At 39.5% G+C, this 22,443-nt stretch overlaps 1 protein-coding gene across 1 annotated transcript in view; it reads right to left on the bottom strand.

Moving 5' to 3' along the window:
• Window positions 1-3,492: 3,492 nt before the first annotated feature.
• The window catches only part of LRRIQ3 (leucine rich repeats and IQ motif containing 3), a gene marked incomplete at its 3' end in the record, with an annotated part of 33,990 nt that continues 15,039 nt past the window's right edge, over window positions 3,493-22,443 (bottom strand). The window contains exons 5-8 of the mRNA XM_026074482.1: window positions 20,511-20,673; window positions 10,346-10,432; window positions 8,849-8,984; window positions 3,493-3,509 (exon numbers count right to left, since the gene is read on the bottom strand). Of these exons, the coding sequence (XP_025930267.1) occupies window positions 3,493-3,509; window positions 8,849-8,984; window positions 10,346-10,432; window positions 20,511-20,673 (403 nt within the window). The remainder of the gene's footprint in view (window positions 3,510-8,848; window positions 8,985-10,345; window positions 10,433-20,510; window positions 20,674-22,443) is intronic.

Genomic DNA, 22,443 nt, shown 5'->3' with positions numbered 1-22,443 from the left:
TTTTTGTATCCTCAACTGCCTGCAGAAAAACAAAGGGAGAAATCTTAGTCTAACTTGTATAACCTTCTTTTATGGTTAAGCTTTCACAAATTAGCTACACAAGTTTCCCGGGAAAAAAAATTATCTTTAAAATTTGTTTTCTTTTATGTGAAATGTTCTTGCATTTTTTTAAACTTTAAAAAGCTTTCTATTTTCAGGTTATAATGTTTCTTCAAATGTAACATTTGTAAAAGTTTATTTTTTTCCGTCTTTCAGAGCAACATACATCTAATCTGCCGAACGATCCCTCTAATGATGGATTTGGAACGTGACACAGTGGGCAGACGTTTCTCTCTCAGCTTCGTCCCACAGCACGTGCACAGGCCCCAGCGTAAGTGGCTGCTTCTCCTCGGGGGCAGGAGCTGCCTTCCTGTCACGAAGCTGATTCTACCACGTTACCAGGAAGAGGAGACTTCGCAGGCAGGAGCTACGTGCTACGGCACGGCTGCGCAACGCGAGGCCCTGCGGACAGCCCCCGCTCTGCTGCTCCCCAGTCGCCAGAGCGCGGAGTTACGGACGCGCCAGGGATTACACGCCGCTGCATTTACAAAGAGATGGAGCGCTGCACGTAGTTAGCATCAAGCATCTGAGACTTACTATTTAGCCGATATGCAACAGGACTATCTTTCTTACAACAGTAACCGTGATTTTGCAACACCGCCACTCTTCACTGTAAATTAAGAGTTATAGAGGACTTCCCTACTAAACTGCACTCCACTAATATAACTACTTATTTTATTACAAATGTAGGAAACCTACTGCTAGTAGAAAAACACGATTTGAAAGGATTTGTTTTTAGCCTGATTATGTAGAATCATCATGCTCAGAAATGAATATTTGTGCTTGTTTAAAATATTATATTTTACTCCAGTATTACAGTTAATGAGGTACAATATGTTTTCAGAGATGAATCGAACAGTAGGGAAAACCTGACCAAAGGGATTAGGGCAGAGAAAGGGGAAACAAGCCCGTTATTTTTCTCCGAAAGCAAGTTGCAAGTTCAAAGTTCGTAGATCCCCAGAGTGTCAGTGTCGCAATAGTCCCGGTACCACAAGTGCACTGAGGTTCACAGCGTCGCACAGTGACGAGAGTACACCATGTATGTGCACTACTTGTAAATGTAACGCCGATCCACTTCAAATAAATTTTATTTAAACCGTTTCATAAAAAGTGCACCCTAAGATGTGTGGCTTTACGTGAATATGCAAATTGGATATATGAAAACAATACCCTATTACTCTGCAAAGCTCGAACTCATGTATATTCAGAATCACACGCGTTGACATTTGCGACAAAAACAGGCATTTACTGATTTGCAGATTTTATAGTTAGAAAGAGACTATTACGATTATCTAGCCTGACCTTCTAGATAACATAAAATATTTTCATTGTGTAATTCCTATATCAAGCCTGTAATTTCTGACTGACTAGAGCAAAGACATCCAATCTGATTGAGAGACTTCAAGTTATCAACCACATCTCTAAGTGAGCTGTTCTTATGGCAAATTGCTATCAAATAAGTTGCAACTTATTTCTTCTCTAAATTTGCCTACAGCATCAGCTTCTAGTCTAGAAATTCTTTCTTCCCAAAGATCCTTCCAGGCCACATGCACACGCTCACATCGCTTGCTAAGCTCCTCGTGGATAAATGACAGAACTGAGCTTCTCCAGTGAATTCAGGTATCTCTGTGTAATTTATTTATCATTTGCAACACCATTACTGTTTTTAATTCCACTTAGCCTGAAGAATAAACAGCTTAAGCTGAGTGCGGTGAACCCAATTACATTCTGTGCATCATCAACTAAATCATTTATTAATTTACTATTCATCACAAGTCTAATTCAAAAGAATACAGCTGACTGGTTTGGGTGTCACTGAGGTCATAATCTGAGAAATCAACGACGGAGGCGTAACTTCCTGTATCGTACAGAACTTTTACAAACCATAATGATATACAAAATGGAAACTGATTCTCTCTTCTTTCAGATCCCACAAACATGAAACTTCACATTTATTTTGAAGTCAATTTTCAGAGCACAGGGCACCTTTTAAGGTATCATTACATGTTTTGAAAAGACTGCTTATCTATAAGACGATGAAACAGTAATTTCTCATTTTAGAGAAAAACTATATCRGGCAATTAATTTTTACTATTAATTTACAAAATTATAACTTTCATGGTTCAAGATCTCATCTTAATTGAACCAGGATAAATTATCAAATAAACACTGACATGCCTGTTTCATTTTTTTGCAGCCAAATTGGCTTAAGTTAGGAAACACTTCAAGATTTGCATCACTAATTTCAATTCAACATTCAATCTAACATTGCATTAAACAACACAGTTAGATTAAAATGATTGTGTCTTATCTAAACAAGATGTCACTAAGAAAATATTTTGGGCAGCAGCATGAATGAGTAGAAAAATTCACTGTTATTTTCTGTTACAGCAGTGCTGCAAACAGTGACCTTTCTTATTGCTAAATGAAGTGTAGCTCTTCCAATTTACAACAGCAGTAGAATTAAGTTTATTTTAATTTTGTATTTTTTCTTTTGGAAGAACGTTTTCTTTACAATACTGTAACAAAAATTTTGATCTCTTCGTGAAGCTAAATATGATTTATCTGTATTTGATTTATTCAACAAACAAGTACTGAAATATCTGTCAAACACATGGATGTATTTAAGTATAGGAAAATAATTGCCTTTTGAGCAATACATTCATATTAACTGCACTGAATGTTAAAGGAGACATACCTCTGATCCTGAAAATTTTTAATCAGCTGCTTAAATTTCCTCATTTGTTCTCTACTTTCCTCAACAATTCTTCGTCTTTCCTTTATGCCATCATCAAGTTTCCTCCATCTGTCAAGTTTTAACAAACCCTGTGCCAAAGCAATATGTCGAGCACTGAAGTCTTGACCTAATGAATACTCAAATGCTTTTTGTTTCTTGCTTTCTAAGAACTGAGTATGCCTTTGCCTCACATTTTCAATAAATCTTGCTCTTTTCTTTTGATGCTGTTGTAAAGCTTTTTCAGTTCTCAGGCCCTCTTCTTCACGTTTTTTCTGAATACTGCGCTGTTTCTCTTCAAGAAACTCTTGAACATAACGGCTACCTTTCTCTTTGGCAATTTGCATTTGTGTAACCTTACGCAGCTTTTGAGCTTGGCTATCATGTTGTTCATTCTCTGAGTAGAATTTATCAATAACATAAAATGGGCCAAACCTTACAGATCCATACATTCTAGCAAAAACCCTCTTTTCTAAGCTAACTGGATGGTGTCTGGCATTATGCTGTGGAGCAGAATGACTGTGAAAATGACATTGCTGTAGCTCGCACCAGGTGGCCGGTTTATCTTGAAATGGTGTCAGCTTATCAGCCGGATGAAAAGGATTTTTAGAAGTTGAAGGGCTAAATTTCATTTCTGTTTGTTTCTCCAGATCAGTGTTTTCCATTTTCAGGGGACCTAAAAGATAAACAATATAACATTAAATCCAGTCTTTGGAATATAAAATGTAGAATTTCAAAAATTTTCTTTTTTTATTAGAATTTAGATTTGATGACAATATACCTACTATGTAAGGCAAGTTACTGTCTTGTTGTGCTGAATTAAGTATTACAGCCCTTTGAAATACAAGTAAAATACGTTGTCCTCTATGTACTGTGTTACCATCTCCCAGAGTCTGCATGTTCAAACACGTTAATAAGCATGGTTACTAAGCAGTGGTTCAAAGTAAAAAGGAACTTTCCCTGAGACAGCATAAGTGCTGAGTGCCAAGATATGGTCCAGCACTGTTCCAAAAAAATAGGCCTGAAAAAACAGGTCAAATCAAGCCTTTCTATCAACTGTTTCTCTACCCTGAGCTCTATAAACAAAGTAAATAAAAATAAGTAATTTCCTCAAAGTTTCACAACTTCCTAAAATGGTAGCTTTTTTAAATATAGATTTTAAAAATCTTCTGACAAATGCAAAATCCACAGCATGAAATTATATACAAATAGAAGATGATAATACAAATTATGTTCCTTCATGTCCACATTTATAATATATTTCCTATCTACTGGTCTAATAGTTCTTCCAATATTTCCTTTGAAATTATACATCAGATTTATGTGTAATTGTATATTTCATCCACTATATTCATACATAAAATCCAATTCTCCTGTTTTTATAATCCAAATATGAATGAGGTTATAATAGTGTTTATGTCACTTTATTTACAAGGAAAATTTTAACAGCATGTCCATATACAAGATTATGAATTATTTTTGCAGGAGATTTTGTTTGCAAAACAAAGCCCTCTATTTCTAAGTCTCTTATAAAGCCAAGGTTCTTTTTATTGTGTTCTGTAATAAAAAACAATTCAAGCATTCCATACAGCATTCAAAAAGTTACAATACCTGCTTCTTTTGCTCTTTTTTTTTTCCCCACTTATACTACTTTGGAGGTAGCGTGAATAATTAATCAGGGCTAGATTAAAAAACAATTCGCTTTTCAAGGAAGTGGACTGAAGAAAAGGAGTAGTGATGGAATACATTTGCTCCACGGAAGACAAGCAATAAAGACAAATGCAAGAAAGCCCAGCAAAAGCTTCTAGTTCTATAACTTACAGAATCCAAATCATATAAACAAATTCAGCAGGATGATCCACATTTATGAGGAAACCCCCCAAATTTTTTTAAAAAATTCAGTGGAAAAACCCTCTAAAACTCAGAGGCAGCCAGATCTGATATCATGGATCCCTCAAATGCACATCACATAAAGGAAAAACACCAGATTATCTTCACTGACATTAAAAGAATGAATAAAAAATGAGGCAGAAAGACAGATAGAAGAGAACAGAACAGATCGGACTGTGGGTAAGAAAAATGAAGTGAGCCTGAGGTACAACAAAAGGGAAAAATGAATATATTAATTACCTTCAGGTAAAAAGGCGGAGGTAAGCGTGGCCCACGCCGCGGTGCGACACCCGCGGCCGCCCGAGGTCGGGCTCCCCGTGCAGCGGCCGGTCCACGGCATCGGCGGCCGCTCGGGTCCGGACGGAGCGTCCCGCCGCCGGAGCGAGCACGGCCCCGCGGCACACGGCCTCCCCGGGGCCCCCAAGCACCGGCCGCTGCACGCCGTAGCCGCGCACGCGGAGTTACGCGCTACGCAGCTCGCACGGCTGGGAGAAGGGGCGGCGGGGCAACAAAAGGCAAATTCCCAGGTATTTTGGCAGCTTCTGCACCCATGATCCTGAACAGCATCCTCGCTCAGGTGAGCTGCTCTCAGAGAGCAGAAACGACTCGGCAGCAGTGAACCACAGCGGGACTTTCTGAACAGACTTCTGCGAGTCTTCCAAGGAGTTCAGCATAATAAGAATGGGAAAGGTGGGCTACTTCCATAGCAATTAAATTGCTACAGTACATACGATTTACCTTTTCTGGAGGCATTTAAATAAGTATTATGGACAGTAACTGTTCTCATTAATAACATATTGGTCCTATACTTTCAGACTGGTAATACTATCTTGTGGCAGGAATTGTCTATACAGTGCAAATTAAAAAATGTATGCTGTGATAGCTCTTGGGAAGAGTACGTGTTCCAGGGTCAAAGGTATAAGGTTAGGTAGCTATTTCTTAACTTTTTAAGGATCTTTTTATATCACTAATAAAAATTATTTAAAGAGGTGTGAAACAACATTAAAAAAAAATCTCACTGGAAGTAACAGAAATTAGTACTTAAAAAAGTAGCAAAACCATCTGAATTTACCTCAAGATTCTACATTGAAATTCACGGCTTTGAGGTATCACTCCACACAGACCTTCCAGCTCTCCCTAGCACCTAGAGACCAAGTAGGAGAATTTTTTGCTGATTTCTTTCTTTGAATTAAAGGCTTTTTATTGTTTAATAATTGATTTTATTGTTAAAATTCATGGTTTATTATCAATTTATTATTCACTTTATTCATTTATTAAACAGTTTCTATTGTTTAATATTATGGACCAAAGGCTGATATCTATAATGTCCAGCGGCAGATGCACAAGGAAGAGAGTATTAACAGGGCAAGCACGAAGAGCCCTTCCCCCAGGATCACTCCTATCTTCCAGCAATCCGGGTCTTAAGACTGCCGGAACCAGAGTAGCTTTGCGTTTAACAGCCTTTGACGGATTTGTCTTCCTTAACTTCTTTTCCAGGATTTACTGTCTGGCTACAGTCAAAAAAGTAATTTCTTACACGTTTGCAGATCAAATCCACTTGCCCCTATATTCCAGTAAAACTTACAGACGTTTTCCTACTGCAAGCAAAACAGTGTTAGCCAATACAGAGTAGTTTCACAGGAACAAACTCCCATTTGTTCTGCTCGTGCACTACTGTTTAAAGGAGACGACGCTGCAACTAAAGACTTACTGTCTGCCAGTTACGATCTTGAAAAATACATTGTCAGATTTCCAAGCAGCTGAAACCAATCAGATGCAGAGCAATTGAGAAGAAATAAGTAGTAAATACCAAATTTTACATTTTAAAGGCTCAATTTTCTATTTGTCAACATGTAAGAGGGGAATGAAAACATTCAGTGTTTCACTGAAGTGAAAGACTTCTCACTCAGCAGAAATGGAAAGAAAACATGAAATTTCATTGGAAAAGAGCACAGTCTGACACACCAGGGATAGCATGACTATCTAAACTTTGTAGAAAACAATCCAGATCTAGTTTGTGTCTCACATTTCACAAAAACTTTGCTTTCCATCCTCAGTACAACAATCCTTTGCTGGGATGTCCTCTTATTCTGGGAGGCAAATTGTAATTCCAAATGCTATTCGTGGGATCTCGCTACTCATCGCTGAAGCAGAATGCCGCCGTGTGTCAGAGAGCCTCAGCCTGTCCACGTTTAGACTGAGCATCATTTACTCCTCCAGCATCGTCTAGATTAGACAGCCTGCATATCTGTGACGAATTAAGATTTTGTCCAATGACGAGACACTACTATGAACTTTACATTTCTGGAGTGCTCAGGTTGCTGTAGTTTCACAAGTTCATTTCCCCCATCTAATGAAGTTTTATATTATCCTGAAAAATGATGTATGCTGTAACACACATCAAGCACGAATATGCTGGGTGGGTATCAAGATGAACTAAACACAATTAGAAAGTCATCTTTTATGCAACTGAAAGGATAATCATTATCATCTTTTCAACATTTGTTTAACTACTGCTGTATGTTTTATAAGCATCAGCACAATTACCCTATCTGTTTCCAAATGTCTTCCTTTTCATTAACACAACATAAAAGAATATCAAAGAACATAATTCCCGGAAAAAATCAGTCTAATCAGCTCCAAAACAAATTCTCCTTCTATTCCGAACCATGCAACTTCCGCAGGACACAACCCACAACAAGCACGCTCAAACCCCGACCTGCGACTCCGTGTTGCGCTCAGCGACCGGGGGGACGCCTGGGCTGCAGCAGTGCCCAGCGCAGCTCTGAATCCAGCTCGCAGCGCCCTGCGGAGACCACCGCGCTCGCCCCGAAGGGTACCGACTTCCCTGCCCTCGGCGAGCGCCTACTCACTCTTCCGCCACCTTACGCACAGAAATCTCGCCAATGAGACCCGAAGAGGCACACAGCAACGAACCCCACGTAAGAGTAAGCACGGTACAGAGACAGGTGGGTATGAGGGAAAGGCTGGATAAGAATTCTACAAAGTTATTAAGGGTGGGACTATTTCTGAAGAGAAGTCTTTGTGGAACGGGTACAGCATGCCTAAACACAAGATTTGCCTTAGCAAAATAAAAGAGTATTGCATAGCTGAGATGCTGGCAATTTTATGTTGAAATTTACGCGGCTGCCCCTGAAGGTTTCAGACACTGTGCTACGCTCCTTGTTCCGTGTTCCTTGAGTGTAACCAAAGGCAGACGGCTCTGCCTTGTCAAGTCTTTGCTAAAAACTAAAAGTTAAGACGCCTCCTCTGTTTCTTAATCATACCTCAGTCCTTTTCTCCTTCAGCCTCCTTGTCTCAGCCTACTTCTGCCATTTCCCTGGGGCTTTATTTTATTCTTAGAAATCAAATAGTTTATTTTTTCAAACCAGAAGAGGGCAACATTGGAAACTGAGCAGAGACTGACTAGAAGTCTCTGTCCTAGTGCCAAGCTCTCGTACTGGCACAGAGTAATCGCTGGAGGCGAGTTCAGCTTTGTCCTAGCCCTGGCTGCAGGGAAAGTCCTCAGGTCCGTCATGGAAATGGCACGTGCACTCTGAATTCGCCAAACTTGGCCAGGCTTCCATGAGAACAGAATAAAATAGCCCCTACCACGGTAGATCCTTCCCAAGCTTTTCAGCTACTTTATCCAAAGCTGAATATAAGAATTGTTTAGAGTACTGAATTTCATTTTTCCTAATATGGACAAAAAGCAATGTTTTCACTACACTTTATCTTGGAAATATCTACACTTCTACTAGAACAAGACACCCAAATGTCTGCTCAAGTGTCAAAGCCTGCGTTTGTCAGCACTTAAAGCACCTGTAGATGGGTTTCCACAAGCGACAACGCTGGCAGGCTCAGGAACATAGCGAGCCATTTCGGTATCGAGTAGCACGACAGCTCTCCCAGGAAGGGCTGGGAGCCAGGAACTAGGGGCTTTTACTGATTTGCTCCTTTATTCTTATCCCCAAGGCACTCACTAGTTCTGGACAAGTTTAATAATAAGTATCATACCTGGCTAACATGGATGACAACATCTCTTGTCTTCATACTAAGTTTCATCTTATTTATGGTTACTGATTTTTTTATTTTACAATGTATTATGAAAGAATTATGACTAACCCTTCCTCCACAGAGATCCTTCTTGCTTGACATTAATCTTTTCTCTTTTTCGCAAGATGGGCAAAGTAGAGGTAATTGGCTGTCTTCTTCCAAGACATAAACCAGGAAGTTCTTTAAAATCATTCATATGTAAGACCTGTTAACAAAACAGAACTTATTCTAATTAAAATGCCACTGTACTAATAAAAATGAAGCCTTAAGGGACTAATACAGAATGCATCATTTTTTGCATAGTAAGTATATACTTATTCTACGATTTAAAGCAGAGGATGTTCTCCTTCTGCTTTTTTTTTTTTGAAAGAACCACTATCTCTTTCTTCAAAACTCTAGCCAGTGTCAATATTTAAATGGGTGGATGAATTTTTGTTCCAACCCCACACCTCCGTGCTCCTGGAGTAAATCCCAGCTTTGACTGAACAGCCCTTCAGTCATCACCTGTTAAACTGCAGAAGGATGCATCTTGGTGTGTCACAAGGGCACCTCTCCTTTAATAGTGTCAGCAAGCACACAGTGCCTCTAGGCTAGAGCTTAGGAGATTCTCACTTTTTTAAGTGAACGTAAGGCATGTAAAGCTTGCTTGGCTGCAACTGACATTTTTTATTTATTTGCAAGATACACAGTAGCTATTCATTCCTTTGTCATGCAGACGTTTGTTCTCTGACCTAAAGTTTCCAATTCAGGACAAAAAGTGTCTACCATTCACCTCCTGTAATTTTGGCCCTTTTTCTGAGACTGCCAACAAAGATGCCAAAGGAACTACGTCAAGTAGGGTATTTTATGAGGACGATATTTGCTAAATGAAAATTAGACCATTTTGCACATGCTACAGAACAGCATCAGATGTTAACGCTTTTATCTTACTTCTGTGAACCAGATTCAAGCAGACAGCCTACAGTTATTTGGAAAAGAATGACAACAGTTTGCAGAACCTGAAACATCCAGCTTCCTCGGCTTGTAATATTCCATGGGTCTGTCAGTGTGATTCATGAAAGGTTGAACATATTATTTGATATGCACACAGCATCTGATATAGTCACTGCCCAGAATGTCATTTCAAGCACTATTACAGGTTTTATGTGTTAAGAAATGTACAAGACTGGTTAAATTTTTCAACAACTTTTACACACTTTACTACATTTGAGCTGTTAAAGTGGTACTTGTCTTACGCAGGCCAGTGCGAGACGCACGGGCACCGAGGTGTCCCGCTGCCCCCGTGACCAGCAGGGAGGGACGAGCACAGGACGCAACGGCAACGCTTTCTGCCCGACCTTAAGCACCCGCGACAGGGCCCGAGTCACCCCCCGCGCACGCCGCCCCCTCCGCTGACTGCAGAGAGCCTCGACGGCTGAGACGTCCAGCGCTTACACAGCCAGGGTCAGGTGAAACAAACTCCACTGAGGAATCTGACGTCTTTTCAGGAAAGCAAACCACTCCAAATCCTTACGTTAGCATTTAAAACAGCATTGGAACCAATAAACTACTTAAGTTTAATTTTACCTTTCTAACTCTGTCACGTAATTTAGCCAGATCAACTGTGATACGCGTTCCAACGTCCTCTGTAGATGACATGCCGCTTTTTGTTTTCTTTCCGYGCCAAGAAAAGATAAACAAAAAAAAATTGCTTTTGGACATGATGCAAGAACATATGACTCTACTTATCTTACACATTTCATTCAAAATAGCAGTTGTAACTATTTCATTCAATGATAAATGTATATTTTTCCTAATGCTTTCTCAGTGTCTCCCAAAGTGTRTTTCTGAAGAAAGATGTCAACTCCCTGGAGAATTCAGACTTAAATCTGTTTCACACAGTCAATCTCTACCAACCTGTGTCAGAATGGAAGTGACAGGTTAAACGTGTAAGTCTTTCTGTCTCATAGCTAATCCCTGATTCATCTAGTACTCCCAAGGATGCAAATTAATAAGAAAGAAAGAAAGAAAGAAAGATATGGACAAGAGAAAGAAATAAGCACAGTATAGATAAAATTCATACATTCACAGGACAGAATACTATTTTTGCCCAAGTATACTTTAATAAAACCACCTATTCAGTAAAATAAATTCTTTACATTTAAGTACAGTCTGTAAAATTAGCAGTTTTTCTCTATGTGGCTGTCAAAAAACATATTTTTCAGCATCATCTTACCATATGCAAGTGACAATAAATTTGATTTTTTTAAATACATATGAAATGTTACCTGGCAAAAGGTTCAGTTTTGTAACGCAATTACATCACAAGTAGTTTTTATTGATGACTAAAGTCACATTAATATGGGCTGCTAAATTAATCCATTAGAGACAAAGCCAAGTCTGTTGCACATCATGTCTTTTAAGTATTTTGAGGCAAAAATTTGATTCAAACATCAATGTAAAAAAATTAATGATGAAAAACAAGTCTGTCCACTCCCTCAGTTTATAGATGAAAACTTGTTTCTTACTTAATACTTCTGTTTCTAGTGTACTGAGATTACTATATAAATATGATTTACTGTAAAGGCATTGCACCACAACCTGGCCATTAATATTACCATGCTCAAACAGCTTCTCATTCGGGGTTAAAGCATGAACATGTATTAGACTGGTGACCTCAGAAGTGAGGCAGAACAGCCATTTTTTGTCTCAGGAACTTCAGAATAGGTTATTAATCCCTCACTGTAAGTGCAATCAGTAATTAATGTTGGGAGAGGAAGAGAGGGGGCAGAGCTACTCGCTCCTCTTCAGCTGTTGCCTACAGGCAAAGCACAGCGGTTCAGTTCGCCCTCAGCACAGCTACAGGGGCAGCAACACCCAATGGAGCTTTACAATCTGCCTGCTGATGCCAGGGAAGGTTTGCGCTCTGCGTGCCCATGCTCTCGCTCAGGAGCCAAAAAAGCAGGAGTTAGGCGCAAATGGCATGCTTGGGGGCAAGGGAAACTCTTAAAATGGCAGAATAAAAGCTAAAGGTGCAGCCTCATTTATGGAAACGGAAAAGCGGAGGAAAGTCGGAGAGCCTCATCGCCATCCAGGAGGAAGAGAAGAGCTAAGCGCGATGGACCGACCAACGGGTCTAAACACAGGCAAATCCGACAGTACGCAGGGCCGTTTCTGTTGAAAAGGGGCATGCTGTGCATTTGAGAGAACTATGAAAGTTTTAATTGTGCCTCTCTCCGGCCAGGTTACTGGATTAACACTGCAGCTCGCAGCTTCTGCTGCTTTTCTGGGGGAAAAGGGGGTAAAAAGGGAAAGTCTCAAGCGGAAACCCTGCAAAGTCTGGCCCTGCCCTTGGTAAGACGTGAAATGCTGCAGGGAGCTGCTCTTCGACATGAAATCCTAATTTAGCTTCAGTATGTCTAATACACCTCCAGTAACTGAGCATCTACTAGCTGTATGATATGCACTTGTTTCTATATAAAGCAGACCATGTCTTTACACGTGTCTGCATTATGTCACTGTACTGATGGCAGATATACACTTAGGCTTTGCTTTTCCTTCCGTAGTTCTATCCATCATGAACATGAGCCACTTGGGCTCACGCTCCCGGAAGCTTTCTGCAATAGTCATGAATGTTGCTAGCCATTAACAGTAGTATTTCATTTGAACAACATTCTGAATTTAAAGCATTTCTTCAGAACTCTGACATCATTACTAAAAGGTTCTAAAGGGTAATGAGATTGCCATCATTGCATTAATATTCTTATCCTGTTATTTCTTTGCCAAGAAATGCTAATACAGGTCTATGTGATTATTTTGGAGCCATCTTAACATCAGCAGATTAGCATTTTTTTTCATGATAGTAGCTTCTCATAATACTAAGAAGATATATCTCCTATAAAACAAACAGTTGCATGATCTAACCATGGAGTGAGGTCATTAGTTAAAAATACATGCTAACATAAGAAAGAGTATTTTATTCTCATTAATTAAAAGGCATACCTCAGACCTGGAGGACACAGTTTTTGAAACAATTTATTGAAAAATTCAACAATAGCAGATATGGAATGTGAATAATATCCCGACAGGGAAAGTGATCACAATAGTATTTTTATGGTATCACCGTGAGGTATGGAAATGAGTAACAGAAGAACAAGGTATGGAAGTGAAGAAAGAACTACTGGATCTGAGCAAGCACATGAGCAGGGTTGTTACACAGCAGGTTAGTGATGCATAATCTGAAGCAATTTTGTGTATGACAGAAACAGGACAAAGACGTACTTTGGCTACATGTTAAAGTAAAGCCTCAGGAAGTACACTTAACGGTTTATGCATTTTATGTCAAACAATAAATTTAACAATGTATGTTTATACTGACAATGGTATCAAAAACTGGCAGTTAATACAAATGGCCAAGGAAAAAGAATATCTAAAGCCGGAATCATGTTAATTCTGCATTCATATTTAGTAACTAAATGTTAACGTGTCTCTCTTAAGATGCTGCTTTTGTCTTTCAAAGAAAAAGGTTACTTCACATAAAGATAGCTCAATGTGATTTTTCTGATTAGTAAGAGTTATGTTAATAACATTTTCTTGTACTGTAAGTATGCAAAATTTCTAGAAATAATATTATGATAATTTACAGAATTGGTGGTAATATATACTAATGCTGCCCCAACCATTTTATTCTGACTGTCTATGTTCCAGATCTCCAAGGAGTATTAAGCTGTTATTGCCTATAAATATATTTACTGGAAATGTTTTTCTTCCTCTGAACGAATGGAAAATGCCATCCCCCAGTATAAAATTCACAGGGTAAGAATGAATTCTCACTGTGATTAAGGAAGTCAGGCTACTGAAAAGTAATGTCATCCAGAATAAAAACAATTTATTCTAATCTTCACTCTGCTGTAAGTAAGTAATGGCTTGAATCATGAAAGAATTCCAATTTTTCAATAATACATACAGATATTAAGTACATTTGCTCTAAAAGGGTTGAAAACAATTTAAAGCTTACAGTAGATGCCCTCAATTTCACTGCTAAAATGATAACTAGCCTTTTTCTTAAATACTCCAGCATTATCTCAGCCTTAGTTGCAAAAAGGAGTATTTTACAATTCATAACTGTTAAAAGTACATTTTAACTTGTAAACATATAAATATTCAGCTGGGGGAAAAAAAAAAAAAGATGTAGGTCTCCCATCCCTTTCTCTAATCTTTAAATTTTTTAATAAAGCAATACCAACAACATTCTTTATAAACTAAGCTATATTTACAGAAACAAAAGGCTAATTCTGTACACAGACACTCACCCTAATGATACCTATTTGTTGAATTGCTCAGCTTTTTTATGACTCTTAAAATACAGCTTTTAGCAGACTTTGGTAAATCAATATTTATGGCTTTATAAGCAAACCAAGAAGTATTAAACAGAAGCAAAAACGCCAAAGGTGTTGGAGGTGAAGTTGGCTTCAGGTCCAGGTCAAGATAAAGCAACTCCAGTGGTGTTAATGGAATTTTCCCAGCTTATTTAAGGCTGGATTTGGCCTTGACTTGACTTTATGACTCATCAATAGTCATGGAGCAGTCACCGGCTCTGGTAGTTTGAAATCATTACATTTTGTCATCAAAGCCATGCTGGTTTTAAGGAGTCATTTACTCTGACCTGAGAATGATTAATATTGAAAAGAAAAATAAGGGAAATGCCTTGTAACAGAAATAATAACTGAAAATAATATACATATAAAACAGAACTTTCCATAGCTTTATGCAAAGGGGAGATGATGAGGCTGATCTCCCTTAACACCAAGGTCACATCAAATCTTTCCAACTCTGTTGCTACAAAGCAGGGGTAAACAAAAATCAAAATCAGCCTCCTAAGTACATGTATTACTTCATCCAGCCCCCCCCCCTCAAAAAAAGATCAAAAATGCAGCAAAAAGACTTGTTATACAAGTCTTTCAGCTTTTGTGTGCTTTCCAAAACAAAACAACTGGTAGCACAATTTCATCCACATACTCACCCACCACTTCATCCTATGGAACCAATGTCTTTGAGTTCTCGAACGTTTTATTTCCCAAACATCTACGTTGGACCTTAGACGACTGACAGAGGTCCCTTTCAACTGAAATTTTTCTATGGCTCTAATCTATTGCACATTTTCTTACAAACTATATTCAGGTGCTCCAAAAACTGCTTTGTAGATATACACCACCCCTACGCAGTCTCATTTTGAAAGTCTGGACGTGATCCTGGGCAACGTGCTCTAGGTGACTGTGACAGTGTGCTCCTTCCCCCCCCCACCACTGATGTGCTCTCTCCCCCTCAACCTGACCTCCCTGTAAACAGCACGTATGTAGGGGCYGGTTGAGCACGCGCCAACTAAGGCCYGTCTAGTATGCAAATAYGACKATGAGTCAATCATCTCCCCCCCATAAAYAGGGGGCAGCCCAGAGCCCCTGGAGCTCTCCTGCGCGGCAGTGGGCTGCACTGCAGAACCTCCCCTTGAGCAGGGACGCCTCTCAAGGTTACTCCTCGAGGTTGAGAGATTCCTTACCCACGACAGATCCTCGGTAAGTGATTAACAGCGTGCTGAACTTTTGCGACTTCACGAAACTTTGCTGAGTTATATCTCTGACTAATTGCGCAAATAATCYCTTAGACATAAACCGTTGACCAAGTCTGGGACTAGGACTGGATCCAGCCGCACCTAGGCTCCTCTCMAAAGGAGTTTAGAAAGCAAGGGGGTCCAGTCTGAACCTCATGACTCAACGGGAGGGTCTCCGTTGCGCACGCATCTGACCCTGTCCTTCATGCAGTAACTAACTGAGTGAACCTTGCCAATCGAACCTCATTAAATTGTTCTTATTTACGATTGAACTTTGTTAAGTTGCTGTCTTACTCTGCTTCCCTCTTACGAGTGAAGTGCATCACTCCTTTCRCAACAGTGACCCTGCTTGAGCAGGGGGGTTGGAAGACGTGATCTCCAGAGGTCCCTTCCAACAACTTCAACCATTCTGTGATTCTGTGAAATATCATCAGCTGAAGTCAAACATTACACTTCCAAGTACCTAGAAAAATACACCTGACTTCATTGACTACTTTTGACCATGATTGTCAAATATCACAGGTAGGTCAGGTGATAAGTTTACCATCCACCACTGTCTATTCCACCTCTGTTGCACAGCTGTCTACTCCACAAATTATTCAGAGTTGTCTGTGAATCAGCTACTGAGCTTTTTCACAATTTCTAGAGCAAGCCAGAAATTCTTTTCAGATCTTAAAYGGAGTTGTTCTGCAGCCAATTTATGTTTGATTTGGACATTTATGGATAAAAGACTCATGGCAGAGCTTGGAAAACTAGGGGTAGGGAACTTGCCAGCTCAGCCCTTTCAAGGCAGGCCATTCCCATTCACAAGCAGAGACTTTATGAGCAAACCTGATGTAAATGACAAAAACCTTAAGTAACTCATTGCTTGATCATAACTATCCGGTTTGAAAACATTTCAAATGTAACATAACGTACTAAACAGTAATTGCACTTTTTACTCCCTTAACAAAAACCTGTGCTTTCTTTTATGTTAAAGCTAAACTGTTATACACCTGTTTCAAGACACTGTACCTATTTCTGCTGCACTAATTACTCTTCCACACATTTAACCAAATCTAGCAAATTTTTAGATAGGTTTTTCAAAAGGCTTATTTGTTTTTGTTTACAGACTCTCCAAAACCATTATTATTACAAGACTTAATATGAAACACGAATACCTCCACATGGTTACAAGAGCCAGCTCCACTTTGCTGCTGAATGGCCTCTGTAACAGTTGCCACCTGTCAGGATTTTCTGAATGTCTTACTCAAAAACAGCACCTTCAGTAGCACATCTCCTACTAGAGTCCAAATTATTCTTGTCCCATAGTTCAAAACTTTATTTATTTATGGTTTATGTTATTTATGGAAACTCTGTATATGGATTTTCAACGTACACCAAAATGCATTGCTACACTGAAAGACAAGTGGCAGTTTTAAACAATACTAACACAGCTAGAAATTAATACTGCGTATCACAGGAAAGTTCCAAGTTCTCCTCTGTTGGCAACAGCATCCTTCTGCTGTTTGTTTTCTTCTCTCTACCCTTTATTTCATCTTCAGCTACAGTAAGCATGCCACTAACTGTGTGTTAAAATCAAGGCAACATGTATCTGAAACATTTAACTCACTCAATCAAAGGTTAGGGCTTGATCTACTAACTGAAGCCAGTGACCAAACTCATAAGAATAATGCATAAATCAACTAATGTAATACTTTATTACACATTTGTTAAAGACTATGAAATGAATTGAGGGAAAGAAAGAGTAAAGTTCTAATAAAAATGTTCTTATTTTAAGGTCAGATATTTCATAAATTATCAACGAGAATTTTGAGGAAATGCTCCATGGACTTTTCTATTTCTGTTGGACTAGCACAAAGAATAAAGATGTAACATCCTTTCACTGAAAACACAGCTGACGAGAAAAAAAATCCACACTTTTAAGACTACAGGGATGGTTATTTTGCCTCTGTTATTAAATACTGGCTTCTGAACAACTATGCCCGAGTCCATCTCTTCAGTAATGTTTGCTTCTTTTAAGTTCAGATAATCAGGATGGTTGGTTAGAAAATAATAATAATCTCATTCCCCATTAAGGCTTTTTTTCCTACATGAAATTCATTATGAAATTAAAATCATAGAACATAAGCCCATTTAAAGAAGGAGAGGAGAGATGTTATAGGTAAATCAACTAGAGGGACAATAAAGAACCAAATCCAACAATTCTACCAACCCATTTCTTTGATTTCCAAACTTACTCTGAATTTCCTTTCATCTTTCACACCTCGTTTTCTTCTGCCATATAGCCTACATGAAGTATTTTTGTTATTTTTTAACTTAAAAAGAAAAAAAATCACAGTTCTTTTCTCTGAAGAGAAAATTATCATTAACTGGCAAAAGTAGGACAATACCATCCTACCTTGTAACTGTAAAGGGCAAAAAGACACAGGAAAGGCAGAGAAGCAGAGAAAGTTATATGTGAAAAGGAAGCAAACCTTTTCTTCCTGTCATAAAAGTGGGTTTTCTAATGCTCTTTGTATTCGACACCACTGAAGAGAGTACAGCAGTTCTTACTTAAGCAGTGCAAAGATGGGCATATCTACACATGCACCTTGTACTAAGTGGCAGGGAACTTGTGCAAAACACCATCGAGTAACAATTAATATAGCAAAATACTATATATGCATACATGTAACCTAGAGATTATTGTAATAGACAAGTACATAAAATACAGGTGCTTCAGTTGCAGTAGCAATGGGGTCATACTGCAGTAAAGGTAACACATGAACTTACCCCAAAGCTCTGCCCTACCGTAACTCCCTAGCTCCTGATTCCTTACAACCCACCTGACTTTTGACTCCTCTTTGCATCCAATTTTGCATTAGTCCTGTAAGAACTTATTTTCAAGCACTAGGACATTTAAATACAAGTAACTTATCAAGACTGCAGGYTTTACATATGTAAATATAGCATTTAAGCCTAGAGATTTACCTCTATCCTGTATTTGCATTAAATATCAACATAATTCTAACTTGTTAAACAGAATCTCAAATACCAAGAATAAAGAGTGCAGCTAACAGAGGCAGCCAACGGACACAGCAGTTTGCACAGCAGTTTCTGGGCTCTGTTTTGAGATCTTTYGTTTCTTCTGGAAACTTCATCTGAGGTAGTCAGGGGACTCTGTGAGTGTTGCAAAGGTTGTCCCCTGACAACCTTTGAGGAACTCCAGGGTACCTGCTGCTGCCAAGTAAGGGCAGCTACAGGAAACAGTGACTTCCAGCAAGTTCTAGCAGCTTCTAACAAGCTGTCAGCTGTTCTTGATCAAAGGGTCCTTTGAGCTTTTGTCCCAGCTGACTCCTGATCGGGAAGGGTCTAGCACCCCTTCAGCAGGCACTAGGTAGAGGCCTGTATAAGTGCTGGCCTAGCACACAGCTATCAGATGTAGCAGTTTATGCAGGACAGCAACTTTGCTCAGCATGCATGTCCTCAGCAACAGTAACGATGCACCACAGGACATGGTCCCCAGCAGCTGTTGGCACAACTRTGTCTGTAATGTCAGAGGCTTTGACCCAGATGGAGCTCCAGAAGAAGGATGCAGGTCTCCGGCTGCAGGGAGTGTCTGAGGCCTCTCACTGCAGTGGGGGCAGCAGAATATAGGTCTCCTAGCCTACAGGAGATGGGTGCTTGCTGAGGGTCTGTGTTGCCAAGTAAATGAGCTGTGGGAGGAGGTCAGCAGACTGCATGGCATCAGAGATGACKAAAGACTGACCAGATCTTCTGAGATCCTGCAGCTTCAGGAGCCTGAACCCCTAACGGTACTGAAGGAGGAGCAAGTAGAGTCCACGCCTACTGGGTTGGGAAGTAGAGACTCACGATGGCAAAGGCTGGAAGCTTGTGACTGCTGGCACGAGGAGGAAGGCTCCCTCTTTCACCTTAAGATTTGCAACTATGGAATAGATTCAGTGCCCTCATAGCAGACAAGGGACCGGGAGCTCTGTCAAATGAAGCGTCTGTGCTGGCTAAACCTAAGCCATGCAGCTGCACCACAAGAAAGCAGGGAGTGCTAGTCMTGAGAGACTCCTTGCTGAGGGGGATGGAGGCCCCCATCTGCTGACCTGAACATTGTCTAAAGATGCCAGTCACTAGTGGGGTATCCCAGGGATTGACACTGGGGCCAATACTACTTATCATCATTAATGACTTAGATGACGGGACAGAGTATACCTTAAGCAAGTTTGCAGATGATGTAAAACCAGCAGGAGCAGCAGACAAACCAGATGGYTGTGCTACCATCCAGAGGGACCAGGACAACCTGGAGAAATGGGCTGACAGGAATCTCATGAAGTTCAACAAAGGGAAATGTGAAGTTCTGCCCCTGGGGAKGAATARCMCCATGCACCAGTACAGGCTGGGGGCTGATCAGCTGGAAAGYGGTTTTGCAGAAAAAGGCCTGGGGGCCCTGGTAGACACCAAGCTGAACATGAGCAAACAGTGTGCCCTTGCTAAGAAGGCCATCAACATCCTGTATTGCATTAGGAAGAGAGCTGCCAGCAGGCTSAGGGAGGCAATTAYGCCCCTCTACTCAGCACTGGTGAGACCACATGTGGAGTGCTGTGTCCAGGTCTGGGCTCCCCAGGGTAAGAGAGACATGGGCACACTGGAGCTAGTCTGGCAAAGGACCACTAAGATGCTTAAGSAACTGCCGCCTCTTACATACGGGGAGAGCTGAGACTGTTCAGCCTGGAGAAAAGAAGGCTTGAAGGGAATCTTATCAGTGTGCATAAATACCTGAGGGGAGTGTGTAAAGAAGATGAAGCCAGACTCCTCTCAGTGGTATGCAGTGAAAGGACAAGAGGCAATGGGCACAGACTGAAATACAAGAAATTCAGTTTAAATATAACCCTTTTGCTCGCTGACATACTCAAACATGACTAGACATGGTCCTGAGCAACTTGCTATCAGTGACCCTGCTTTGATCAGGGGGACTGGACTAGACTATTTCCRTAAGTCCCTTCCAACCTCAACCATTCCATGAAATTTTTTTGTATCTAGTCTTTATTTTTAATAGTCTTTCCTGGAATGCTTAGAATGATTCTTGCTCCTATTTGCAGAGCTCAGACGTTTTCTTAGGGGAAAAAGAATGTTTCTAAGTAGCACACTTACTTGTTTCCCAGATGAATGCTTTTCATCCTTAGTGTTCTGTCCTGGTTTAACAATGTGATACACAAAGCTTTTACTAATACACACTGAAGGTGTGCTTTGACTATAAATTTGTTTATCTTCATCTCTGTAATGTGTCTGCAGTGGAACTTCATGTAAAGGAATTCTATTGTAAAAAACAGAAATTTTGTTACTATTTCACAGCACACAAAGTAAGTAGTATTCAGAACTGGAATAAACTTGAGTTAATTCCATCGCTGCAGCTGAAGTAAAGTGAACATCCATACTTAAATGTTTATTTAATACTAATGAAATACCTAGATGGAAACTTTAGAAAATTTAAGAAAATCCATAGTTAAAATCCCTAAAGCTTACTTTATTTATCCACCTTGCTGAAATATGCAATAAAATATTTTTTCATATACAATACACAGTGATATACCCAGATAAGAAATATACAAAGGCTCTAGGAAGAATCTTACATTTGTATTGTCTGCCAAGTTGGGGTGGACTGACTGACTGACATCAGTTAGAAACAAAACAGAATATAAAGAGGTCTACTTGTATCAAAGTTAGACCTATCTAAACTGGGAATTTAACAGCCTTCTAATAAGGTGAACCTGTCCTATTTAGAAGGTGGAATAAACCTTAGGTACTTGACTTATGTCACACAGCTTACTTTCTTTTCACAGCTATTAAAATGAAAACTACAGTATTCTGATAAGCATGATGGAGTCTTCCATCTCTTTACCYGTTTACAGTCAACAATTCTATTCAGATATGAGTTATATCACTTAAACAACATTAGGCATAACCAGTCTCATATAATACAGCCCCAAAAACGACAGTAATGATAACAAAACTGGATCAATGACAATATGACGAACAGTATTTTTCCCACAGCRCTGTAGCATCATCATCAGGCACTGAGAGGAAATCTTTCTGCTGTCTGGTGCCAAATTTACTTCATCTCATTGTCGCTGTGCTATATCACGTTGCCATTAACCCAGAGCTTTATTCATGCCACTTCCACTCTTGTCTAAGGTTCACCCTCACACCCATAAAGTCAATTCTCCCACTGAAATCAATTGCAAGGTCTTAACCAATATAATTCAGGGTAGAACTGCAGTATTAACGTGGGGTTTCTTTGAAGGACACATAAACCAACGGGTTGCTAACTAAATAATATTCTTTCTCATTTAAGATCAGTTGCCTTACAGAAATGGCAGTGTATAGTAAAAGTCACACTTCTTTTTAAGGCATCAGCAGTAATTCTGCAAATGAGAGACCAACAGTGAGCCCTATTTCAGGACCAAATAAAATGATCAAAACTAAAACAGAACTAAAAACCTCCCATACATTAGAGACAAAGCAGTACCGTTTCTGAGCAGAAAAAAAAAATGCCTCCTTGCTCCCTACTGGAATTTTTTAACATGCCAGCACATTAGTGAACATGGCTGATATAAAGCATACTCTCCAGAAGTCTAACAGAGATTTATTAGTCATCTTTAACTATTATTTCATGGCAAAAAGTGCATGTCATGAAACTAAATGGGACAGTAAAGTCCAGAAGATCTTTAGAGGAAACTAATAAAGGTAAGTAAATGAACAAATAACAGTAGATGAAATTCAGTGTTTATAAATGCAAGGTGGAGCACATTTAAAGGAATATTTTGAGTTACTGATAAACTTCACTGGTTTCTAAAATATTGGTAAAATCGTGAAAGGAAATTGCTGTACCAGTAGATCATCACTGGAAAACCATTTAAYGTGCAGGACTAATAAAAATACGTAATAAATGAGTGCCAGGCAAAATAAATTGGATACAGTACCACCTTTTAGATCAATTGTACACTCTCACCAAGGATACTGTTCATTTGTGATTACACCAACTAGAAAAGATGTGGTGGGGGAAAATGGAAATGATTTAAGGCAC

This window comes from Apteryx rowi, unplaced genomic scaffold (genome assembly GCF_003343035.1).
Source record: "Apteryx rowi isolate R43461 unplaced genomic scaffold, aptRow1 scaffold_39, whole genome shotgun sequence".
In the NCBI taxonomy this organism is placed as follows: Eukaryota; Metazoa; Chordata; class Aves; order Apterygiformes; family Apterygidae; genus Apteryx; species Apteryx rowi.
This window is presented reverse-complemented; position numbering and strand designations above follow the sequence as displayed.